Here is a 22,233-nt window from a genome sequence, read left to right as displayed (position 1 = left end):
TTTCTACCCTCTGCGTGTGTAGTAATTGACCCAATTATTCATAGTCTCAGTGACATGTGTTACAGTTCTTTCAGATCAGAATGTTATCTAATTTGATGGCACTTTTCTTCTTCATAATCAATCTCTTGTATTACTTGCTGATCAGCTACATTGGAAAGACAAAATTGAGATAAACAGAAAAGTATATGGCAAATGTTCTTATTACTCTTTTATGTAGAAGGAAATTGAGTGTTCTTCATTTTGAACTTACATGAAGTCTTTTGGCAGTAGGAGATTTTCCAGATTTTAGTATTCCTACAGTATTTTTTTTTTATATTCAGAGTACATAAACACCTCATTTGTGGTGTTTCTTTGGTATATTCATAGATACTTCAAATTCTACGTTTGCCCTGCTTGGTTATACACTAATATTACTCCTTTTGACGCCACAGTATCCTGTATCTCATTTTGGGCTGAGAAGTTGCTGTTTTGTTCATTTCCCAAGATGAAATATGAATGAAATATGAATGAAATATGAATAACATAAACCATGTTATGATTCATGGCTCTGTTTAGGTGTGTGTTTAAAAATAAAACAAATAACCACATGTACTAATACCAATGTATTAATAATGCAGTTTTATGTCCAAGGTTGTTTTTTACTGCAATACTAACTGAACTTGTTCTAAACAGTATTAAGGGATGAACTGTTTACATTTATTATGAAACTTGGCAACCTGCACTTGTCAGAGCTTAATGTTGCTTAAAGTGGTGCTGAACAATTAAGATAGAGGACAAAAGGGAATGAATATATAGAAAATTAAGTTTTGTTGATTATGCTGATTTCAAACCTTTCTTTCCATGGTATTTGATGCAATAATTTATTACAGGTCTTGATTAATGTCCATTGCAAGACAAGAATATGTACTTTATGAGCTTTTTTAAAAATAGTATAATCCTCTTCTGATCAATATTTTTAAATGTGGAAATTTCTTTTTAGGAATGCTAATGACTGCCAATGAAGCCCCTAAAATGAATATCTATTATATACCAGTAAGTAATACAAGTTATTGCTGATATTGCTCCTAAATATGCAATTGTTTGGTGCTATTCACGTATTGCAGTTGAAATTCATATCTACATTGTCTTGAGTTGTCACAATAGAGTAAATTTGTGTTAGCCATAATTTATTAATGTAACATGTTGAATTACTTAAGAAACAACCTGAAATTTGTCTTTTTCTACCAGTTTCAAAACTGGTTAGTGGCTGCAGAAGATTCAGGTGGAGATTTTTTTTGATAGCTGATGGAAAGGAATTCCTAAATAAGGGACTATGTTTTTCAAGATAATGACTTTGCTTTGCTGTGAAATATTTCATTAGTGTCTTTAATATGTGGTGTACAGTGACATAGTCATAGCAGTAAATATTCTTCTCTGTTCTGACAAAGACATAATATTGTGTGACTACAGGTACGGCTCTTGACTAACTTCTGCTCAATGCCCTTCTTCAAATGCAGCTTTTCAGGGGATAAGCTTTCCACTTGAAAGGCTTAACTGTAGGTTTAACTATATGTTTTATCTCTTCAGATAGGTTTCAGGGAGACTTAGCAGCAAGCCTTCTGGTGTCAGGGAATGGTACAGAAAAGTACACCTGCGTTTCACTCTTGGTTTAGTTTCTACAGTGTGTTCTCTAGAGGTTTTCTTGTCCTGACAGAAGAGAAATAGTATGATATCTATGTAAATGTTACATGCAGAATAGCTGATCAGACTCTAAAAATACATATTTCTTAATTAATTTTATTCACATTTTGGACAAACTGTAAAATTTATTAGTATTGAAATATGCATTTAACTATTTTTTAAATGTGCCAAAAAGTCTTCATTTAGCTAACTGATTTTAAATTAATTGAAATTTAATTTTTTTCTGTTCATTTCTGGTCATCCCCCACTGCCATATCCATTGTGTATGATCTTGATTATGTTCAGGATATAGATTTATGAGTTTACATTTCTGTTTGTGGAATAGAATATATATACATGTTGTATTTGTGTATCTAAATAGAATAATATGCCCCTCTAAACAATTCTGTAGTCTGATATATTTCCTTACATAATTATATTTTTGTGTTTAAAGAGATGTGGCATTTTATACTCGAGTTATGTCAGGTTGTTCTTCAGGTATGAATTTCTGTAATTCTGTTTCTGTGATTCACGTCAACTCACGTTTTGTGAACTGCGCCGTTGTTCCATGCTTTCAATAACAAAGGGGAACAACAAATGTTTTTGTGTTTCTGACAAAATATTAGCTGTAGTTAAGAGCTGAACACTTTTCTTTCCATTTACCTTGTTTTCTGTAAGGTTGAGTAGCTCTCCAAGCAATTTTTCTCTATTGTCTCTTTTAATTAATGGATTATGGAACACAAACTCACATATTTTTGAAATCTGATGAGTTTTTAAAACTGGAATGGACTAGTTAGTCATTTTAAATAATCCAGGTGGAAAAAGCATTCCTTCTGTCACTAAGGGTAAGGTTCAGCTTCTCTCTGAAAATTGTGCACTGAGATTATTTTTTATGCAGGTGTGCATGATACACGAACCTGACAGCTATAGTATATTACATTAGTATAGTACATTAGAGGTTCACATCCAGCTTAGCCAAAAAGTTACTCCATTGTCTTGATTGTCACCAGTGATGAATGTTTGTTAGAACTTGTTCAAGCTAGTATTACTTTGAGTATTCTTGCACATATGGTAAATCAAAATGAAAACTTATTTTTGCTCTCAAAAATCTCACTCTCACAGAATCCTATGTGAGTACTGAATTCATGTTTCTGAAGTCAGACAAGTAATTTTTAGTTAAGAAATTTAAGCAGTCTGTATTAGATCTCAGATCTAATACCTAGAGACAATATTGTAAACTTAAATACTGACTAGTATTATCTAGTATTTTTGCAGCATGCAGGCTATTCCAGTGAAGATTAACATAAATCTTGCCCTAAACCATCTTCCTGTGTCACCATCCCCTGATTTTTGTTACCTGAGTCTGCCTAAACTTGTTTGGATGATACCTTTTAATGGGTTTTACATTCTCAGTGACATGAGTATACAAATAGACATGATGAATGTTAAAGCATAAAATATGAGTTCTACTTTTGAGATCTTGTTGTATGTAAGAAAATTTGAAATTTATTTCAGACTACTGCCAAGATTAAATTTGCTTTTCAGATAAGCTAAACTTCTCCAGTTTGTGTCAATGGCTTTGAGTGTGAAGGCTGTTGAACATACCTAAAATATTGTTGTTACGTTTTTAGTTGACAATCTGTAGTTCATTTCAAAACATGTAATACTTACTTTAGACAATAGGAGAGTTAAATAGTAGTGAGAAAAAGTTACTTTGAAATAGAGACAGAAATCTCACACTCTGGTCTGACTTTTTTACCCTGTGCCTTTTTACAGGCAAGACAGAAGGGGCTGGCACAGCCAGTGTTGTGTAATTGAAGGGTGCATTTCCTAAAAATCAAGCATGTAGCTCACTAAATTTGTTTTTGTTGGCTGTTTTGTTTATTTTTTAATCTACCTTTTAAATGAATAAAATAAAATAAAATAAAATGTAGGACTTGTGTTAGCCTTTAACTGCTCCAGGGCATTTTTTATTAAGGAAAACTTAATGTTATTAACATGTTCATGTTACAGTTTTATTCCTTGATCTTCCAGGCTAGTTATTTGAGCATGGAGTTGCACACCTGTCCTTTGGTTTCTCTGTCAGTAGATGATTAATACATGGGTTTTTTCCATCCTTGGAAGGCTTTTTAATTTCCTTGCATAGGCCAAGTTAAGTTTAGTTAATGGGGTTTTGGAGCAAAACCTTAAAGAACTGTATTACTTGATCTCTTTTCATGGTGTCATTTTCTATCTTCTTCTAATAGCTTCGATACTCATTTTTTATAATGAGTAACTTAATTTTCTCTTTGTTTATATTAAGGTACTTGAATACTACTAAAAATGTGTCCTTTGTCTTTAAGATGTTGACAGGAGCTGAGTTACAAGTCTTGTTGAATTCCATAACAGAATAAATGCCTGGGAGAAATGCTACTAACTGTAAAGGACAGTTACATAAATAAAATCCATTCAAATGCCCATGCCCGTCATTGGCCTGTAGTGCTAATAATTATTGTCTTGTTTGAAATGCACACTGGAACAGCTATAAGGAATTGCCATGGCTATGATCAAGGAGGATACTTGAAATCCCAAATATATAGTGCTGTGCCCTATGTAAGGAGAAAAAAATTTGCAGCAGTAGGAGTCTTAAGGAGCAGTGCATGCATAAATGGGTGCAGACAGACCCAGCATCCACTGTCCGTGATTGGAGTTGGCCAGACAGTGCAGGACTGTGCCCAGCCCAGCATACCCAGCCTCTCAGCAGGTTTTATTAGTGTGGGCACAGTGCTGTGCTAACACAGCTCATGACTGGTGAACTGGAGCTGGCTCCTGTCCGGCCAGCTTGGAATGTGCTCTGACTGAGCTCATGTCTGACTGAATTATCTGTGTACGTGTGCCCGTTCTCTCCATTATTAACACCAAAGCTAAATTTCCATTTCAAACCCAAAAAATTACTGTCTCCTGAAATTCAGGATTATAAAAGATTTGACAGTGAGTATCATAATATTGCCTTTAAAAGAAATGGCACACATCAGCTTTTCTTGCAGAAGTTTCATCAGGATAGATATGACAGCTGAGCCTAGGAATGTCTGAGAACACTGTGTCACGTATAAAAAAGTTAAAAAAATCACTGCAGGCTTTTCTTTTGTGTGCAAAACTGTAAGTAGAAGAAATACAAGGTGATTTTTTGGTTTTTCTAGGAAGGACAGGCAGGTTTGCTTTTTTATGGCAAGAGTCCTCATATAAGTACACAGTGTAGAGTGAGCAAAAAGCAAATTGAATCTGACCCTAGAAATGAAATGTTTGTGTTACATGGGTAATATCTGGAGTGGCTTAGCTTAGAGACTTTGTTTTATTTTGTTGGGCTTTAATGAGGGCAAGTGCCTCTGAATTCCTGACTGGAATTGGGCCATTTGCCATTAGTTTAATAGCTAACTTGCAGTTTATGCAAACATTTGGAACCTGCTTCTTGCCAGCTGGCTTCCTGGTACATCACTTTGATGTGTGCCTCGGGAAGGTTGAAATGAAAGTTGTGTGTGCCTTGGGATAGCTTTTAGACTACTGACTCAGAGACATAAGTAGATTCAATAGTGCAACCAGGTCCTGGCCAGAGAAGTGAAGAGAGGCAGAACTTCCATTGACACATGGTGGTCCACTGGCCTGGGATCTAAGATAAGTCAGATTCTTTTTAAGTTTAATTGAGGCTGTCATGTTCCATGACATACAACATTCTCTTTGCAGGTTATACAGAAAACCCCCTACATGTCAGCTCCTGGGTGCTCTGGCTGGAGAGCAAAGGGCATAGGTGTTACTCTGAGTGTTTACTTCTGGTTACAAACATGTCTGATCTTAGCACAGATGTTGCAAAGCAGTCCTGTCTCATTTATTGGACTTGAAACTTTGGGCTACACAAATATACTGAAACTGCTGTATTCATTAGGCTGTTAACAGAAGAGAGCAATTAAGCGTGTAATTAATTGAGTGTAATATTCTGTGTTCTGGATTTTTTTTATTTTCCTGCAGTCTTGGCAGAACACCCCCTGTTGAGGCTAGAAGCAATGTACTTTTGGTGTAGTGAAGATATTAAGCTCTTTAAGAAAAAATAAATCCTGGAGCATCTCTGGCTTCTTTTCAGGTGGTTTTGGAAAATAATTTGATATCCTAGCACTCTCCTGTTGGAGTTATAAATTGGAGATGTTTCAAGAGCAAGTATTTATTGCCTACTCAATGATTCGGTTTCTCCAAGAGTATTAAGGTTCTGGTTTATAATACAGTACCTACCTTGGACATGTGGCTGTCCTTATTGCTAGAAATATCATTAATTTTGTCCTTCAAAATAGTTTTAGAAAACTTGAGAAAAACTAGTTTTTCCTTAGTGGTTAACACTGAAGTAATATAATCACTGATTAAGGCAACAAATCCTATAAGCTTACATGTTTTCATTTAATGCTCTGGATGTTTGGTGAAACAAATCTGTAGAGGGATCTTGTACTGAGGGAAATACAAGCAAAAGCAGTTTTTTAATACCTCACTTCATCCCCTTTATTTCTTTCTGGATATTTGTTTGGAGTAGTTCTAGAATGTAAATTGGGGATGATCATGAGTGTAGGCATACAGATGAGCTGCTTCTAAATGGCTGAATTGACCAAAGTTGTGTTCATTTCACTCACAGACAGAAAAAGCATTTATCTGAAATAGGCAGGTATTTTCTGTCAGTCTGTGAGAGGGTGCTCTCACTAGCTCTGTACAAGATGTTATGACCATCAGATACCTGTCTTTACAGTCTGTCATTTTTCACTTTAAAAGGTGTGGGAGGTTTCCCCTGTGTTATACTCTCCACACTTAGTTCTATGATCACAGCCTTTCAGAACAGTTTTATCACTCTGGGACTTACATTCTTATCCTTTGGGGATCTGCTGGTTTTTCTCTTTTTGGTGTTTATATGATATGAATATAAACCTACCTGTCCACACTTTGTACTTCATGCCTTTGAGACCAGTGTTCTGTATAGTCAGCTGTCATTCAAATAGTTTGTGTGTGCTGTTAAGACTTACAGTGAGACCTTCTATACAGATTTTTGGCATGTGCAGTAAAAGCTATGAATCAAATGATGCAATTCTTGCTATGTTTGTGTTTGGCATTTTGACACTAATAGAATAGATTAGCAGTAGAGTGCAAGATTTTGATTTCTTTTAGAATGTTTGCATGTCTTCTGATTGGCAGTATTAGGTCATTCTGCATGGGTGCTGCCTCAAATGATGTCTTGAAGATCATATGATGAGGCTGTGTTTTATGAAGACAGTTGTTCATCTTGTTCAATATAGCCCTTCCCTATGTTTTTGGTAAAGTGGAAAGCAACCATGAAACTGGCTTGTGCTAAGAGATTTTTTCTATCCTGAAACAGCAGATAATGTAGAAAAACATATCATAGTCTGGGAAAAAATAATGTAAAATAAAATGGTAGTTGTGACATAGAATGGAAAATTTTGGTCTTAATCTTAGTTTGTTCATTTTGAAAACTGTGAAATGACCAGAAAGAAGGGTTATTATGAAGTAATGTATTACAGTTGAGCTTTGGGGCTGCCAAGTGTCGAAAGAAGAAAGTTTCCATTAATAAAAATATACTTGAGTGCATCTCTGGCCTTTAAATTCTGAGTTTTGATATATCAATCTTGCAAAATTGTGTTTTCCATCCAAAACAGTCTAATCCTTTACACAAAAAAAAATCTGGTGAATGATACATTACCTATCTCACAGTATTTACAAGCATAGGAAAAAAGTTGTTTATCTTCACAAGCAGAAATGTGAGCTTCCTACTTTTAACCTAAACACTTTCAAACTAAAAAATAACATACTGGGCTTATTCCCAAGAAAGGATATCCTCCATTTCCCATGTGCTTGCTGAGAGACCAAGGTACCACTTATCACATGTATATAGAAGGAAAACACCAATGTGTGATAATCAGGAAACAATTTCTCATCCTCCTGTAAAACTTGTTTTAGATGTTTTCTGGTGCTGATGATGTACTAGTTTGACATCATGTCTCGATTATGAAGGTGTATGAACGCTGCTTAGTGCTGTTGTGGCTGTTAGTGTTCTAGGCAGCACCTGTTCAGTATTTTTGAACAGACAGCAGCATGCTGACTAAAGTCATATGTATAGTCTATGTCAAACCCTTCATAGAGCACAGGAGAAAACTTCAAAGCAGAAGTTGTATGGAATTATACCAGTGATTACTCTGACCATTGATAGAAGAATCATGTGCTTTTTAGTGTTGTGACTGTTTCTCAAGCAATTGGCAGTAATGGACCTTCTGTTCTTGAGTTCTTATTTTAAGGAACATGTTTTGAGAGGGGAGTGTGCTCCCCTTTCTTTAATCCTTGAGTATCTGAAAGATATGTATTTCTTAACTTGCACTTGGTCTTTCCTTTTGGCCACCTATTATTCACTTGATTTCTGAAAATCTAGAGATGCAGTTGCCTAGCTTCAGTCAGTGAAGAGAGAAGCAGTCACAGATAATGAAAATGTGTAATTGCTGAAAGGAAGTTTTGTACTGTGCTACATTTATATCAGCATGTAATAAGAACTAGTATGTTTTAGCTTTTGGATCAGAAAAGACAAAGCATTTGGGAATTTTCTTCATGTAATAATTTCAACTAAGTATTTCATTACATTTGAAAGTACAGGGTAACTATTTCATCTTCTGTATAACATCTGTGTTTTACGCAGAATTGAAACGTGTTGTGAGTCATGACTATTTTATGCAGGAATAGAAAAAGTTATGAAGAGCTAAGATTTTTATCACTGAAAACTTTAGAAGTAAATAAAGCTATCATGTATGTGAAAGCTTTTCAATATTTATTTGAAAGCTGCTTTCTACTTAAAATTGTTTCCTGAGTTATACAAAATTTCTTTAGCATTATGCTCTGCAACAATGTATGTTTATGCTGCGCTTATCTTCTTTATCTGTCTGGAGGAGCTGCACATTCTCAACAGGTAGTTGCTTTTCCTTCCCTTTGTGTTGTCTGGCAGTACTTGCATAAACTCACAGTGAAGTCTTCCTCCCAGTTTTGCAAAAAGCAATTAAGCTGCAATGGTAGAGAGTTATTAGAAACTCACACATTCCTAGATTTCCAGTAGTTTGCCAGTCATGTAAGGTAGACAAAGAGCTGGATTTGCCATTAGTTTTGCATCTGTAGCATTCCTCAAATTTCCGTAAAATACAGCTCATCTTCCAGTGTGTTTTGTTTTCATGACTGTAAAGATATTTATGCTGTAACATCCCATGGCATCTGGTGTGTATTGTAAGAACTCTTTTGTTGCTATCCATTTAAAAGCATGAGAGACGAGATCCTACACAGTGTGACAGTTGAGGAGTATTCCTGACCCATCAAGAGACCTTGAGAAGGGGACATGCTGCCACTTGTCATTTCTAGCTTATTTTTGGTGGTTCTTACTCGTTAATTCAGATTGCCATCAGAAGCTATTGCATATGTACTAAAAATGCATGTGTTACTGTCATCTATGTTAGTAGTGGAAGTTCTGTCCACTGATGGCCTGTGCCCTTAGTATTGCAAGAAGTGCCATTATGTTTTGAGAAACATATATCTGAACATGTTGGAACAGTTAGAAGCTGTGTAGTTCTTTTCTTGTTGAAAAGGAAGGCCAAGACAGTTACGAAGTTTCCCACTTACCATTGCCTTGTCTGCCTCTCCTACAGTCACAATTGTAAATGCAAGGGAAGAACCTCTGGAGGAGTTTATTCTTTCTAATGTATCATGATGGGGTGGAGTTTTTTGTTAGACTGTGTAAACTGTGAGGGTGGTGAAGGGAGATTGTCCTGGTTCAGTGACACAGAGTCACTGAACAGTAAATTGACTTCATGAAGTTTCTAATGAGCACCGTAACCTATGCAAAGGAATTGGTAAGAGCAGTTAGTCAAATGTGGTAGGGAATGGAAGATGTGGATGGCCAAAGTAAAATGTAGTTCCTGACTTACTGTCAGCAAGGCATTAGATCAGCTGCTCATACCTGATCTGCAACTTTTTTTTTTCATGGATAAAGAAAGACAATCAGCATGTGTGCATAGGTAAATAAAACCTGTGAAGTGAGTCCCAGCTGAACTTATTGCACAGTATTAAGGCAGTTTACCTAGTTGCCTTTCTTTTTACTGCAGGTATGCTATAGAAGCTGCTGTATTAGAATAAGAACAGACTTCTGGTAACTTTTGAATTATTTGCAGCTGATATTTTTGGGAAGGTATTGAAACAGGTCGTGGTTGTAACACACACTTCGAGAAGCCACTCTCCTCTTACTTTTTGAGCTTCATTTGTTTAGTTGACTTCATGTGAAAGTAGTATACTCTTGTACTTCAAGTTTCAGTGTATCTTTCTGACTTCACATTGTCTCAATATTTAAAACCTGTAGGGAGTCTGATAAATAACAGATCCATAGCAGTACTGATGAAGTGTTTGTTTTATGTATGACAGAACATGATAGGGACATTGGTGGAAGCATCAGACTCTGCACTTAATGCTCTGTCTGGTAAGTCACAGATGACTTGAGAAGTATCCCGTTTTAGTTCTGTCTTGTGAGGGAAAAATGTATTCTGGTAATCTTATTCACAATTTTAAGGAGTAACTTCATTTGTTTGAGGGTGTTTTTTCCCAACATTATGAGCAACTGGATCATTGTCTCCTCCAAAAGATGGTGACTTCACCAAGAACACTCACAGGAGAGTAGACCTGTGACTGGTTAACTGCCTGTAATATTGTCAGACCAGAGAATATCAGATTTAAAAAAAAAAACAAAAACCACTACTATAAAGCCAAACTTTTTAGAATTAGAAAAAGAAGTACTTACTATCTGATAACTACCAGGGCGGAAAGATTTAGTATCTCATTCCTAGAAGATGCATGCAAGTTCCTGCAGCAGTTTTTGTTTAACTCTGGGAAGATCTTAAAAGCAATGTTTCTTTTAACGTGCTCTCTAAGGAGTAAAACCTCCAAGTAGTTGATTTGGCAGCTTCCATAGCATAGTGAAAGGTAGGAAAACCAACTATTCAACTTCTCTGATTAATGAATGTGCCAAAAATGTCTGGATATGCTGGAGTTAGGATGAGAGAAAGAGCCAATTCATTGTTTAGTTCAGTGAAATTTATGACTGTGTGGGCTTAAAACCAACTGCAGTGCTGTTGTCAGTAGTATGCCAAAAAGGGAGAATGTGCTGTTTAGTCTCTCTTGGTCATGTCTGTACTCTACTGAGCTACTTACTTAAAAGCACCAAATCTACACCATGTGATGCAGGGTGAATGAAAGCATGAAATTATGAGGAATATATGGGAGATTTGTTTGGAGTTTATTCCCCAAACCAATTTAATTTAGAGAATCAAAGAATTTTATTCAGTCCATTAAATAGAATTACGAGATTAACAGGGCATAATTGGAGTTGATTGTAGAGCATTCATAGGAAGAATGAAGATTACAAAAGAATGACAGAATTCAAAATGATAAATTGTTTGCAGCACATTGTTTGCTACAGGAAACGCTGTATATGGCAATGTAGTAGACAGAAACATAACAATATAATGTGATCCCAAGGCTCCTTCCTAGCATGAGCTGATCTCTTGGGCTGGCTACAGCTAAAGACCAAAAGCATAGTAACAAGAACAGAGAGCTGCAGCTTTTCACATCCACAAGCTAGAAATAATCCATCTGGGTTTTTAGAGTTACCAATTGCAATGGATTTAATGTTAAATGTTAACAAGGTACATTGAGGTGTTCTTTCTTCTCTTCTCAATGCATCTAGATGGAAACTTTTCAAAGTTATTACATATTGAGATCTGTCTAATTCTCAAAATTAGAGAATAAAACATTGAAAACAATATTCTTAAAATGAATAGTAATTAATATTTCATGTAATTGCATTAATTAAACTTGGCTATACAATTAGAGAGCTAATTATGTTTAAAATGCAATTGCACATTTCAATCACTGCCCACACCCTGGGGATCATATTTATTTTTTTTTACCTTCCTCATTAGACCTTCTGTAATCTTTCTCCTGTTAAATGGTGTGATTGAAACTGAGAATATGCATGCATAGATGTGAATTTGCTTTCTCCAGCAATTATATTCTGTTAAGGGGTTTAAATGCTTCATATTGTGACATTTCATTAAAAAACAAACAAAATTAAGATTTTATTGTTATTATTTGTCCTCTCCAAAGAATTTTTTTGTCTCCTATAAGTGAATATGTATGTGAAGTCATTGAGTCAGACATAAAATATATTTTGTTTCAAGAAATGATGGTCTGGAAAATAATCTCTCTTTGTTGAAGTACTTTAAGTTTTATTTTTGGTTTTGTTTTTTAATGGCAATGGAGGAGTCACCTTGGATTGTGAAGTCAAGTCCCATTTTATCACAAGCACTCAGATTGTATCATGTTTTCCTTGAATATTTCAGATTTCGTCTGAAAATTAATTGTTAGTTGTTCCCCGTTATCTCCATGTAAAAGGCTGTTAAGTCACTCTGATGCTTAGCTCAGCTCTAGTTTACAGTGTCTCTGTGATGTATTTGTACTTGTGCAAGCATTACTGTTTCAGAAATCCTCCTTGCTGCCTTTCACAGTCCTTGCTACAGTTTGCATTCACATATACTGGAGTTGTACAAAATGTCTCCACCAGCTCATGAATAATTTTACACAACACTGTACCTAGAGATTTGTTGAAGACCTTAAATATATGCTATTTTTGTTGTAATCACCATTATTCATGTAACACAGCAGTGAATTATTTTAGTACATTTTTGCCACTCAGTTATGGTCTTAGTCAAAATGTGTAGGAAGTACTACAACACACAGATTTTTGACAGAAGGTTTTATTTCTAAAATACAAAAGAACAATGATAGGTTGTATTTTCTTGCTTTTTTGTTACTAACTGTGTCACTATGGTGTGGCTTGATGCAGTCTTGCAGAGTTAATTTTTGTGAAACTGAAATTTTTGTGAATCTGCTGCTGTCTCTTGCAGCCGCAGCAAATAATTCTTCTGCTTTCTAAAGCCTTTGGAACTGTTGAATGATGCCCACATACATTGAGTCTTCTAGAGGGAATTTGGGCAGTCTAACCTTTCCAAATTCTGCTAACTAATTTTCAAATCCCATTAACGCTGTCTGGGAACATTTTGCATATTTTTGATTGCTGAAATAAACCAGTGAAGATTAGAGGGTTGAGTCTTACTATATTTTGACATCTTGTTTATTGCTGAGGAGTTTATCACTGCTGTGTTTGAAATCTTCCCGGAACTTACTGTTTAACATCCAGAAAAAGATTTTGGAACCTGTTTTTACTGCCTGAGAAGAAAAGAGCAACTGTTCAGTCACTCCTGTAGAATTGATCTCAGAAACATTCAAACAGATACTTAACAACTCTCATCTGGATGTGCATTCATAGTAGCTTAATTTAAATCTCTTGATATCTAACTGTGGAAGCTTCTATGCATCCTGGGCTTCTTTTAAGCTGTTAAATATGTTTAACACTAATAAGGATTAAGGCAGGTTTTTTTGGCTCTAAGGGCTCTGCAGAGCTGGCTGTCAAACTGTTGAGTGGTTTGTAAAAGTTTACAAGTGCTGTGAAGGGTTCCAAATTGAAGATAAGGAACATCTTTAGTGTGCTGGGAATCATATCTGTGCTGTCCTAAGATTCATTAATTTTAGGAGAATTGCAGACCAATGACAGGATGATTATTTTCTACAGAAGTGCTCAGGAATTAGGCATGGCCATAAGAACGTTGCTGGACCATGTAAGACTTGTGGTACCACAAGACTATGAAGTCAAACATCTTGTAGAATAAAACACAAAGAACTGTGACTTTTGAAGTTATTTTACATTATTTTAAAAATAGTTTTCGGTGAGCATTTTATTCTTCTATTTCTTGTGCAGTTTGGACTCGGACTTCTCTGCCCAGTTGCATGCTGGATCACTCATCACATTTTGTGTTTCTATGTGTAAAGTTAAGAAATATTCTAATGTGTATAAGAAAAATTTGATATTGGGTGGCACAGTACTAATAATTATTAAGTCCACGTTTTTACTTCCTATGGCTTGGAATAAGATGAAGTGGTGAGGTGTCTGCATTACCATCACAGTGCTAATCTTTGCTGTGGAGAGGGAGGGACTGGTGTGGCCCATCTGTCACTGCCTTGCAGTGTGGTGGTGAGACACTGAGGGACAGCTGCACTTGGTCACCTCATGGGTGCTGCTTCCAGCTGCTCAAGGGAGGGGAACAGAGCACAGAGCACCCCTTCTCTCTCTGCCAGCTGGGGCCTGCTGGTACAGGGTCCTCTGTTTATGGGCAACAACATTTTTGAAGCAATCTTACTGACTTTCAGCAGCAATTGGCAGAAATTGTCTCAAGAAGTGGTTATCTCCTACAGAAAACATAATAATAATAATAATAATGAAAACAGGAAAAAATATTGATTCAGTCACTCTTGGTGCTCATGTCTGATTTTCCCATGCTAAAAAGAATTTGGATAAAAGCTGAGAATAGATGTGCACTTATTTAATAATTATTTTCCCACTTGGCTGAGAGCAACTTTTCTAAAACTTGCACAGAAACCTATTTGGTATATCATGAATATTGTAAAAATTACAATACTGTCACTTAAGTTGCATGTAAATACCTCATAACATTTTTTTATTCATGCTGTGAATTTCAGTGCATTTTTCTTTGTGAGGTGTGGTACATTTGTACCTTTCCACTCAAAATGGGCAAGTATATTAATTGACCTAGACAAACTCCACAGCTTTGTTTTGTTGTGGTGGCTTTAACAGGCCAGGCTGAGGTGGTGCCAGTGCTGGATGGCAGCAGCTCCAAGGGGTCCCAAGGGCTCCCACACGTGTTGCAGTGTGGCCACTGTGTGGAAAGTCATGAACTGGGGAAGACAGGCCAGTTTCACTTCTCCCACCTTGTCCCTGGAGGCCCAGTGCAGACCAACCCTGTCAATGGTTGCTTTTGTTCCTGGGCATAGGAATGCTGGAACCTTGGAGCCTGGCATTCTGGAGTGCTTTTAGCATCATTCTGGGATGACTGTTGCTTGACAGTGGAGCATTAAATTCAGCTGTTAAATTCTGTGAAGCATTAGTATTGCAAAAGAAGGACATTTCTTGTTTATATTCTTGGCATTGTGGCTGATATTGTTTGCCTTTTCTATTTTTTATTTTCTTCCTAAGCTTTAAAAAATGTTTCGTTTTAATGCATGAAGCAGAGCTCCTAAGGTGTCCTAGAATAGGTAGGCAAGTGGTTTCAACTGGGGTGGGAGAAAGGGAAATAAGATAATAAAATATACATAGACATCTCTGTAGGGTTTTCCTTTCTGTCAGTTAACATGTGAAATGGTTGGAATTTCTATTTTTTCCTGGTATTCTGCCACCACTTTTTTCCATTAATTATCTCATTTCCCCCACTTTGTTTTCTAGGATCTGATCATCCAACTCACTCCACAGGTTATTGTGAATAATCAGGTTTTTTGCTTTATGTGTTTCATGGCACAGATTACACCCCATGAAAGGTTTTATTCTCAGTATCAAGTTCTGAGTATAGGAGAGAATGTTGTCCTTAAATTTTATTACAAGAGAAGTTTTGTTTAGTTAGTAAGCACCTTGGGAATTTTTTTTTTTTTAATAAGAAGGACAAACTGCTTCATCTAAAACAAAATCATAGGTAAACTTAAGGTTCTTCCACACCAATCATGCTTTGATGGTATGGTAATGAGGCACAGATAACTGTTCTTAAGTGGCATGAAGACATTTAATAGATCTAGACTGCTTTCTTTTTAATATAAAAGCTTGGCATTTAAATAAGTGGGCTTGGGGTAAATAAAATAAAAAACTAAAATTTGTATGGAGACAAAAGCTTCTGGAATGTTGGCAGGAAGTCAGTCTGAATGTTATATATGCCATGTATTCCTGGAGCAGATGTGGGGATTTTGGTTAATTAAGTAGGTAAAATGTTTCTTGTTAGTGACATCTTGGGTATTTCTGTGGAAGCTTTTGGTGTAATTGGAATGAAAAATGCAGCATGGTAAAAAAAGTGCACTTTTTTATTTGGCATGTAATGGTTCTCAGGGCTGAAATCTTAGGAAGATAAATCATATTTAATACAGAAACAATAGTGGGCTAGAATAAAATATTCTATGGAGTGTTACAGGCAAGAATATGTTAGATAGAATGTTATGGTCTAGAACACAATTTTTGAGGTTTTTTATGTGTAGTTGTCTTCAAAAAAATACTTTTGAAATAGAGGAAATGCGCTTTTTAAATGAACAGCATTATCTCATATTGTTATCATACAATCACATTAAAACAAACTGTGTATTTGTTAAATAAATAAAATCACTTCTAGTTGTTTCCATAATAGAATAGGCTCTTAAAATGTTGTCGTATCACAAGCATTCCTATGGGTGACTGCAGAGTTTTTAACATTAATTTTTAGCAAACAAATCAGAAACTTCATTAAAAGTCCCACTATAGGATTTAACTGGTCACTTAACATTCTAAAATGTCAGCTCATTTACACTAGAGAGAGAAATGCTGTGTTAGATTTTTCCATGCAGCTAACACACCTACTAAAATAAGACTGCTGGAGCAGCTGAGTGTGGCTGCATGAGTCAAGATGGAAAGGAATTCGAATCAGAACAGCGGGAGGGAAAAGTAAAGGGAGCTGATTTTTAACTTGAGAAATTGGAGGAAAATACACTGATCATGCTACCTAATATTGTGCAACCAAATCCTTTGCCCTTATCATGGAAATATGCAAGTAGTTTTAGTATTTCTTATTATCTGTTCGTACAGTCTGAGTTTATCCCTGAATAAAATATATGAAATATATCTGTGGTGTTATAATTAAAATAAATAGGGCAGAGTAGTGTTCAACATGATTGCATAGTGAATCTAACGAGTTCAAGATCCAGCAGCACTTCACAAGTTACTTGCTATCTGGTGCCATTAGTTTGTAATTTCTGCTAAAATGTTTGGCTCTAAGCCTTTAATAAATTGATCAGACTGTGACCACTTGAAGCAGTTACACTTGAAACCTCCGGACTGGCTGGTCTCAAATGATCTAAATTAAAACAACACATAATCTATAGTACTCCTTGTTGGTAATGCAAGCAATAAGTTTAATTGTATTTTCTAAGTGCTGTGGGATTAATTTGTTGTTCCATTGTAGCACAGTAGCCCAGAGCTTAACTGCAGGCTTTTTCTGTAAGAAAATGCAATGTTATAACTTTGCATAATGTCCACAGGTTTTAGGACCTGCCCCAAAATGGTGTTCCTTCTTGGACAACTTGACTGAAGAACTGGAAGAGAATCCAGAAAGCACTGTTTATGATGATTACAAATTTGTTACCAGAAAAGACCTTGAAAATTTAGGTAAAACAGTTGTATGCACTCTTTTGCTGTCCTCTTTGTTCAGTTTTTGAACATATACGTATCTGATTTTTGCAATTTCAGTGTGATGTATGAGGACTGTTAGAAGTTCACTGGCAGTAATTTCCTCTTGTTTTCTTGGTTATCAATATTCCAATAATATAGTTTTAAGTTCCTTGATTCCCAACCAGTTCAACACTAGACACTTGTGTTTCTCAGATTTTTATCCCAAGAAGGTAATTGATATTTGCTGATGTATGTCTGGGAATCTGTTGTGTGTAATTTCATATGTCACATGGAAGGCATAGGAAGAGAAGTTGATTTAGTTTTCAAAATATTTTTGAGGTGTTCAAGTAGAAATTGGAACACACAGCCAAAGGCTACCCTATTTGAATGTAATAATTTTCAGAAAATACAAATCATTCTAGGGCTAATAGTTTCAAGAAATTGGAATACTGAAAATTATATAGCAGAGAGGGTAAACAACCTTCTCCTGTGGAATTTAGTCCTTTGTCTGTCCATCACATGGTTTGATTGCAATGTTTTCCTCCAATTTACTTAATTTACCTCTGACTGTGAGTGTTGGGTTTGACCCAAAGCAAAACTCTTTAAATAAAACAGTTTTTCTATCATACTAAAAAAGGTATTATCAAACACCTATGGACTTTCAAAAAATCCTCTGGAATTCTTTGTGAACTTCTACAGAGCATGGTGAATGTGGGCATTTTATTTAAAGTGCTCAGTAACATGGATTATGACAAGAAAAGTGTTTTTTTATGCTCAGAAGAAGCTTAAAATTTTTTGCTGGTCAAAATTATTTTTATTCCCAGTTTTATTTAGTATTGATGTCATGATTGTGATTGTTAGATTATTGTTTTGCATGGGCAGTGCTTGTTTGTCTTAAGGAAGTTAACTCACTGGCTTGGAATAGAAGTTCTTTAGATATGAAAGTTCTTTGAAATTCTCCGGAATTTTTTCCTAGGCCTTGCTCATCTCATTGGATCATCATTGCTCAGAGCATATATGCATGGCTTCTTCATGGATATAAGACTTTATCATAAGGTATATAGGCTTAATCTTGTAAATTTTTATTCTTAACAATAAAATGTATGTGCTGGGGGTTTTCTTTGTCTTTTTGTGATTTTTTGTTTTGGTTGGGTTTTTTTTCCATCCAGATAATGGACTGTGTCCTGTATTTATGGTATTTTTATTTTTTTTTTTATGTCTTCCTGCTTGTTCAAAGGCAAAAATGATGGCCAACCCCTTTGCCTATGAAGAATATAGAAGAGAGAAAATAAGGCAGAAGATAGAAGAAACACGTGCACAGAGAGTTCAGCTGAAGGTAAATCCTAGAAACAGATAGAATACTTCGGGGAAAACTATTCATAAAGAGTAATATTTTCCTAAGTGTATCTTACAGATGTAGTGATTTAGGATTTGGTTGTGTTTATGACTGGACACACAAAGTAATTTATAACATAAAATTCCCATACGTGTGATTTTGAAAGGCTGATACCAAACTATAAGAGCAGCTCTCATTTGCCACTTGAGCAGATAATCCACTGGTAAAACAGCATTTTCTGCTTCTGTCATTAAATTTCTTAAGCCATTGAAACATGATACTCTGGAAAGAGATACATAAAAATGTATTGTGTTTATAACTAGTAACTTTCTAGATTGGATCTGTTCAGCATAAAAGGAGAAAGAGTTGTTTTTAAATTTCTAAAGTTGATGCATTAGAAGTTAAAAATAAAATACAAGTTCTTAAATCTTCTCTAAATGCAGTTGCTTTACTAGTACATAGAGATATTTGGAACCAGTCAAGGAGCTTTTCTGCAATAGTTGTAAGAATGTAAAGCGTGTAGGTTGCATGCATAAAAGTCTAATTATTAATTGCTTTCCTCTTTTTAGAAACTCCCAAAAGTTAATAAAGAACTTGCACTCAAACTGATTGAAGAAGAAGGAGAAGAGCAACAGTTCAGTAAAAAAAGGAAACAAAAGGTGAGCTGTTGTTTTGGTGAAATCTCTAGCTGGAAGCACAGAACTAGCAACACTTACAGGATTCTTTTTTGTTGTTGCTGTTTGGCCAAACAGATTCAAAATACCAATGAAAGTTACACATTTGCACCATTTTTGTGTTTGAAATCTACTCTTCTTGTTTTCTGTATCCTTAGTTCCACCCTCCTTTTCAGTAACAATGAAAACTAATAGAGTGGTGGGACTTAATAAGCTCGTATAAGTTGAGCAATGTTAAAAAAGGAAGCATTTTCTAATAAAAAGCCATGTATATAATGACTTTAAAATTACAATAACTGGCCTTCTCATAAGATGAATTAGTGGCTTGAACTGTTCTGTATTCACCAGTAGCATTAATTTACACTGAGTTCATTTTACTTTGACATGAATTATACTGCCTTTCCTTCTGTATGTGAAAGTAGTGAAGAAAAAGTGTTATAATATGTATAAGAACATTTCCTCCTAAGTATTTACAGTAAAATTATAGTAGCATTGCATAAAGCCATGTACCCTTATGTCCTGATGGGACTCTTGTGGCTGAGTTCTTTTCCCCCTTGGACTGAGACTGATGAGAGAGGCAGTTTTCTCTTGTTCAGACTTGGTTATTTATTCTTCTCTTATCTACATTACATGTATACAGAGTACAAGGAGCTACATGCACTAAGATAGAAAGGTGCAAAAGGGCTAACACAGAACTTCTTCAAGGTCTTTTATATGTCTATTTATCCAATTAACAAATGCCAAGTAAATTATTTTTGTTAGTGACGCAATACCTGTGTGCTGCACTGAGGCACTTTTTATCCAATTACTTATTACTACCCAGAAACCCCTAAAAAAAGAAGATGAAGGAAGAAGAAGGAAGAGACAGCACCCTAAATCCTCCATCTTGTTTTTTGTTTTATAAAAGAACCCAAACCTTAAACTCTTAACCTTTTTAACTAGTGACTTAAGAAAACTCTCTAACTTTCACACTCCTAGTTTTTCCATTTAACTTTAACAGTTGTTTCCTTGGTGTTATATGAAATTCAGTGCTTTCTTGGATGTCAGAGACAGGTATCAGAGATAAGGGCACACACTCTGTATCTCTGACTCCATCACCCTTATAATTTGTTTTGCATCTTGTAGACTCATCCCCATCCGGCCATATATTTGCCTTGGATGTACTGCTGATTAGTCAGTAGATATCAACATGTCTCCAGACTAGCTGGCTGAATGCATGAGAAATATTTGTTTGAAAATATTAGTAATTGTGTATTTAAAGTGTCTGTACTGTGCATTAAAAAAACTCTTGCTTACAGGTAGCTTAAAACAATCTTTGTAAAAGTACAATAAGCATAAATTTCAATTTTTATTTGACCTGGAAGGGTAAAGCAACTGGCATTTCATATGCTGGTTATTAATTTTGTTAATTAAGATAAAGTGTTACTTATTTCATTAATGTCTGTTTCAGAATTGTCTAGCTTGGCTTGTGCTTTGCTTCTGTTCCAGAATCTGCCCAGCCTTCTCAAAGATGATCGTTTTAAGGTCATGTTTGAGAATCCAGATTTCCAGGTGGATGAGCAGAGTGAAGAATTTAGGCTACTTAATCCACTTGTTTCTAAAATAAGTGAGAAAAGAAAGAGGAAGCTAAAGATCTTAGAAGAACTGGAAGCACAAGGACAGGTAAAATGTTTTCCATTTGGATTAAGAAAACTCCATAGGCTTTATTTTCCTCTGTTTCAAGCTTTCAGACTTTTGACCCAGAAAGATGGAGGCAATGCAAGAATGTCTTATCAGCTACAATAATTAACTGTATTTATAATTTTAATCTAGTTTTTAGATGTAATAAAGTTTTTGCACAAATACAGGTTTGAAAAACATAAAAATATGTGGATGGTAACAACCTTTGTAATGTATTTTCAGCTTCATTTGCTGCTGCTGCCTAGGTTCAAAAATTGTAGTTCAGCTGTATCTGTGTAAAAGCTGTCACATACTCTAACTGCAGGAATGATTTGGAAAGAAAATTAGTTGATGATTTCTTATTTTATACTATTTTTGTCAGCAGGAAGAGGAGGAAGAACCAGAAGGAAAAGCAAGTGATGCAGAAAGTTCTGAGAGTTCAGATGATGAAAAAGGCTGGGTTGAAGAGGTCAGGAAACAGCGCAAGCTTTTACGCCAAGAGGAAAAACTAAAGCGGCAGGAAAGGCTCAAGGAGGATCAGCAAACATTACTAAAACCTCAGTTTTTTGAGATTAAAGAAGGAGAGGAATTCAGAAGCTTCAAAGACTCTGCCAAAAAACAGAAATTAATGAAGTAAGACTAATGTTCCTATTTTAATAGGTGGGGGTGGATGATTCTCAAGTATTTCCCTACAGTGCAGGCCCATGATGTTTTGGCTTGGAAGCACTTGCTGGTAAAGCTACATTTGGTGATCCAAGGGTATAACTTAAAGTGACACAGTCATTGAAAGCTTTGTTTTATAAACAATACACTACTTAAAGTGGGACAGAGGCACAACACACATGAAATGAGTAAGATATTACTGAGTCAGATTGGGGGATCCATTACTCAGTGTTGGTGAAGTGCTGTTCTCACAGGTAACACTTGGCTTGTGAGACTGGTTATATTTCTCCACCAGTGTCAGTACGAGGTTAACAGACTGGATGTTTTTCATCTGGCTATCTAAAAGGATTTAGAATGCTACATGAGTAGTCACTGTTTTGGGAGTAGTATCAACATGGGTCAACATGGTAAAAGAAAATGTGTTTTGTCTAGGTGTTTTTATGGAATCTAGTAATTTTCAAAAGCTACACTGTCCTTATAATATGGGGACCTACTATTTCTGTTTTTCTTTTTGCAATACAAAACACCAGGTTAGGAGGGTGTTTGTTAAGTGTAGTTTTTTTGGTTTGGTTTTTTCATTTCTTTAAATTGATGGTCATCTGAAATAATGGGTACATGGATAAGCATGTCAAACTAAAGAAGGAGCACATTAAATTGAAGGACTTGGTTTTGAGGCGCTCAGTGGCTGCAAATCTCATTGATTTAGTTTTTTTCAGAGGTTAGTTGAGCCCTGAGGTTTGATAGCATTTTATTGTTTGGAGCACAGACACTCATTAAACCTTTTAAGACAGTAGCTTCAAAGTTCTTGCAGCACAGCTGGTGCAGAACAG

The 22,233-nt window shown here is 35.6% G+C and overlaps 1 protein-coding gene across 4 annotated transcripts in view; it reads left to right on the top strand.

The window, feature by feature from the left end:
• Positions 1–22,233, top strand: part of NOL10 (nucleolar protein 10) — a 53,470-nt gene that overhangs the window by 19,080 nt on the left and 12,157 nt on the right. For 2 of the 4 annotated variants that reach the window (XM_033513064.1, XM_015621120.3), the window contains 7 exons: positions 980–1,032; positions 16,942–17,068; positions 18,048–18,127; positions 18,309–18,407; positions 18,977–19,066; positions 20,570–20,743; positions 21,126–21,373. In XM_033513064.1, the coding sequence (XP_033368955.1) occupies positions 980–1,032; positions 16,942–17,068; positions 18,048–18,127; positions 18,309–18,407; positions 18,977–19,066; positions 20,570–20,743; positions 21,126–21,373 (871 nt within the window). Of the gene's footprint in view, positions 1–979; positions 1,033–16,941; positions 17,069–18,047; positions 18,128–18,308; positions 18,408–18,976; positions 19,067–20,569; positions 20,744–21,122; positions 21,374–22,233 lie in introns of all 4 variants that reach the window. The other 2 variants (XM_033513063.1, XM_015621119.3) reach the window with 1 other exon arrangement.

Source organism: Parus major, chromosome 3, assembly GCF_001522545.3.
Source record: "Parus major isolate Abel chromosome 3, Parus_major1.1, whole genome shotgun sequence".
NCBI classification, from domain to species: domain Eukaryota; kingdom Metazoa; phylum Chordata; class Aves; order Passeriformes; family Paridae; genus Parus; species Parus major.
The sequence above is the reverse complement of the archived record's forward strand: the minus strand, read 5'-3'. Positions and strand labels throughout refer to the sequence as shown.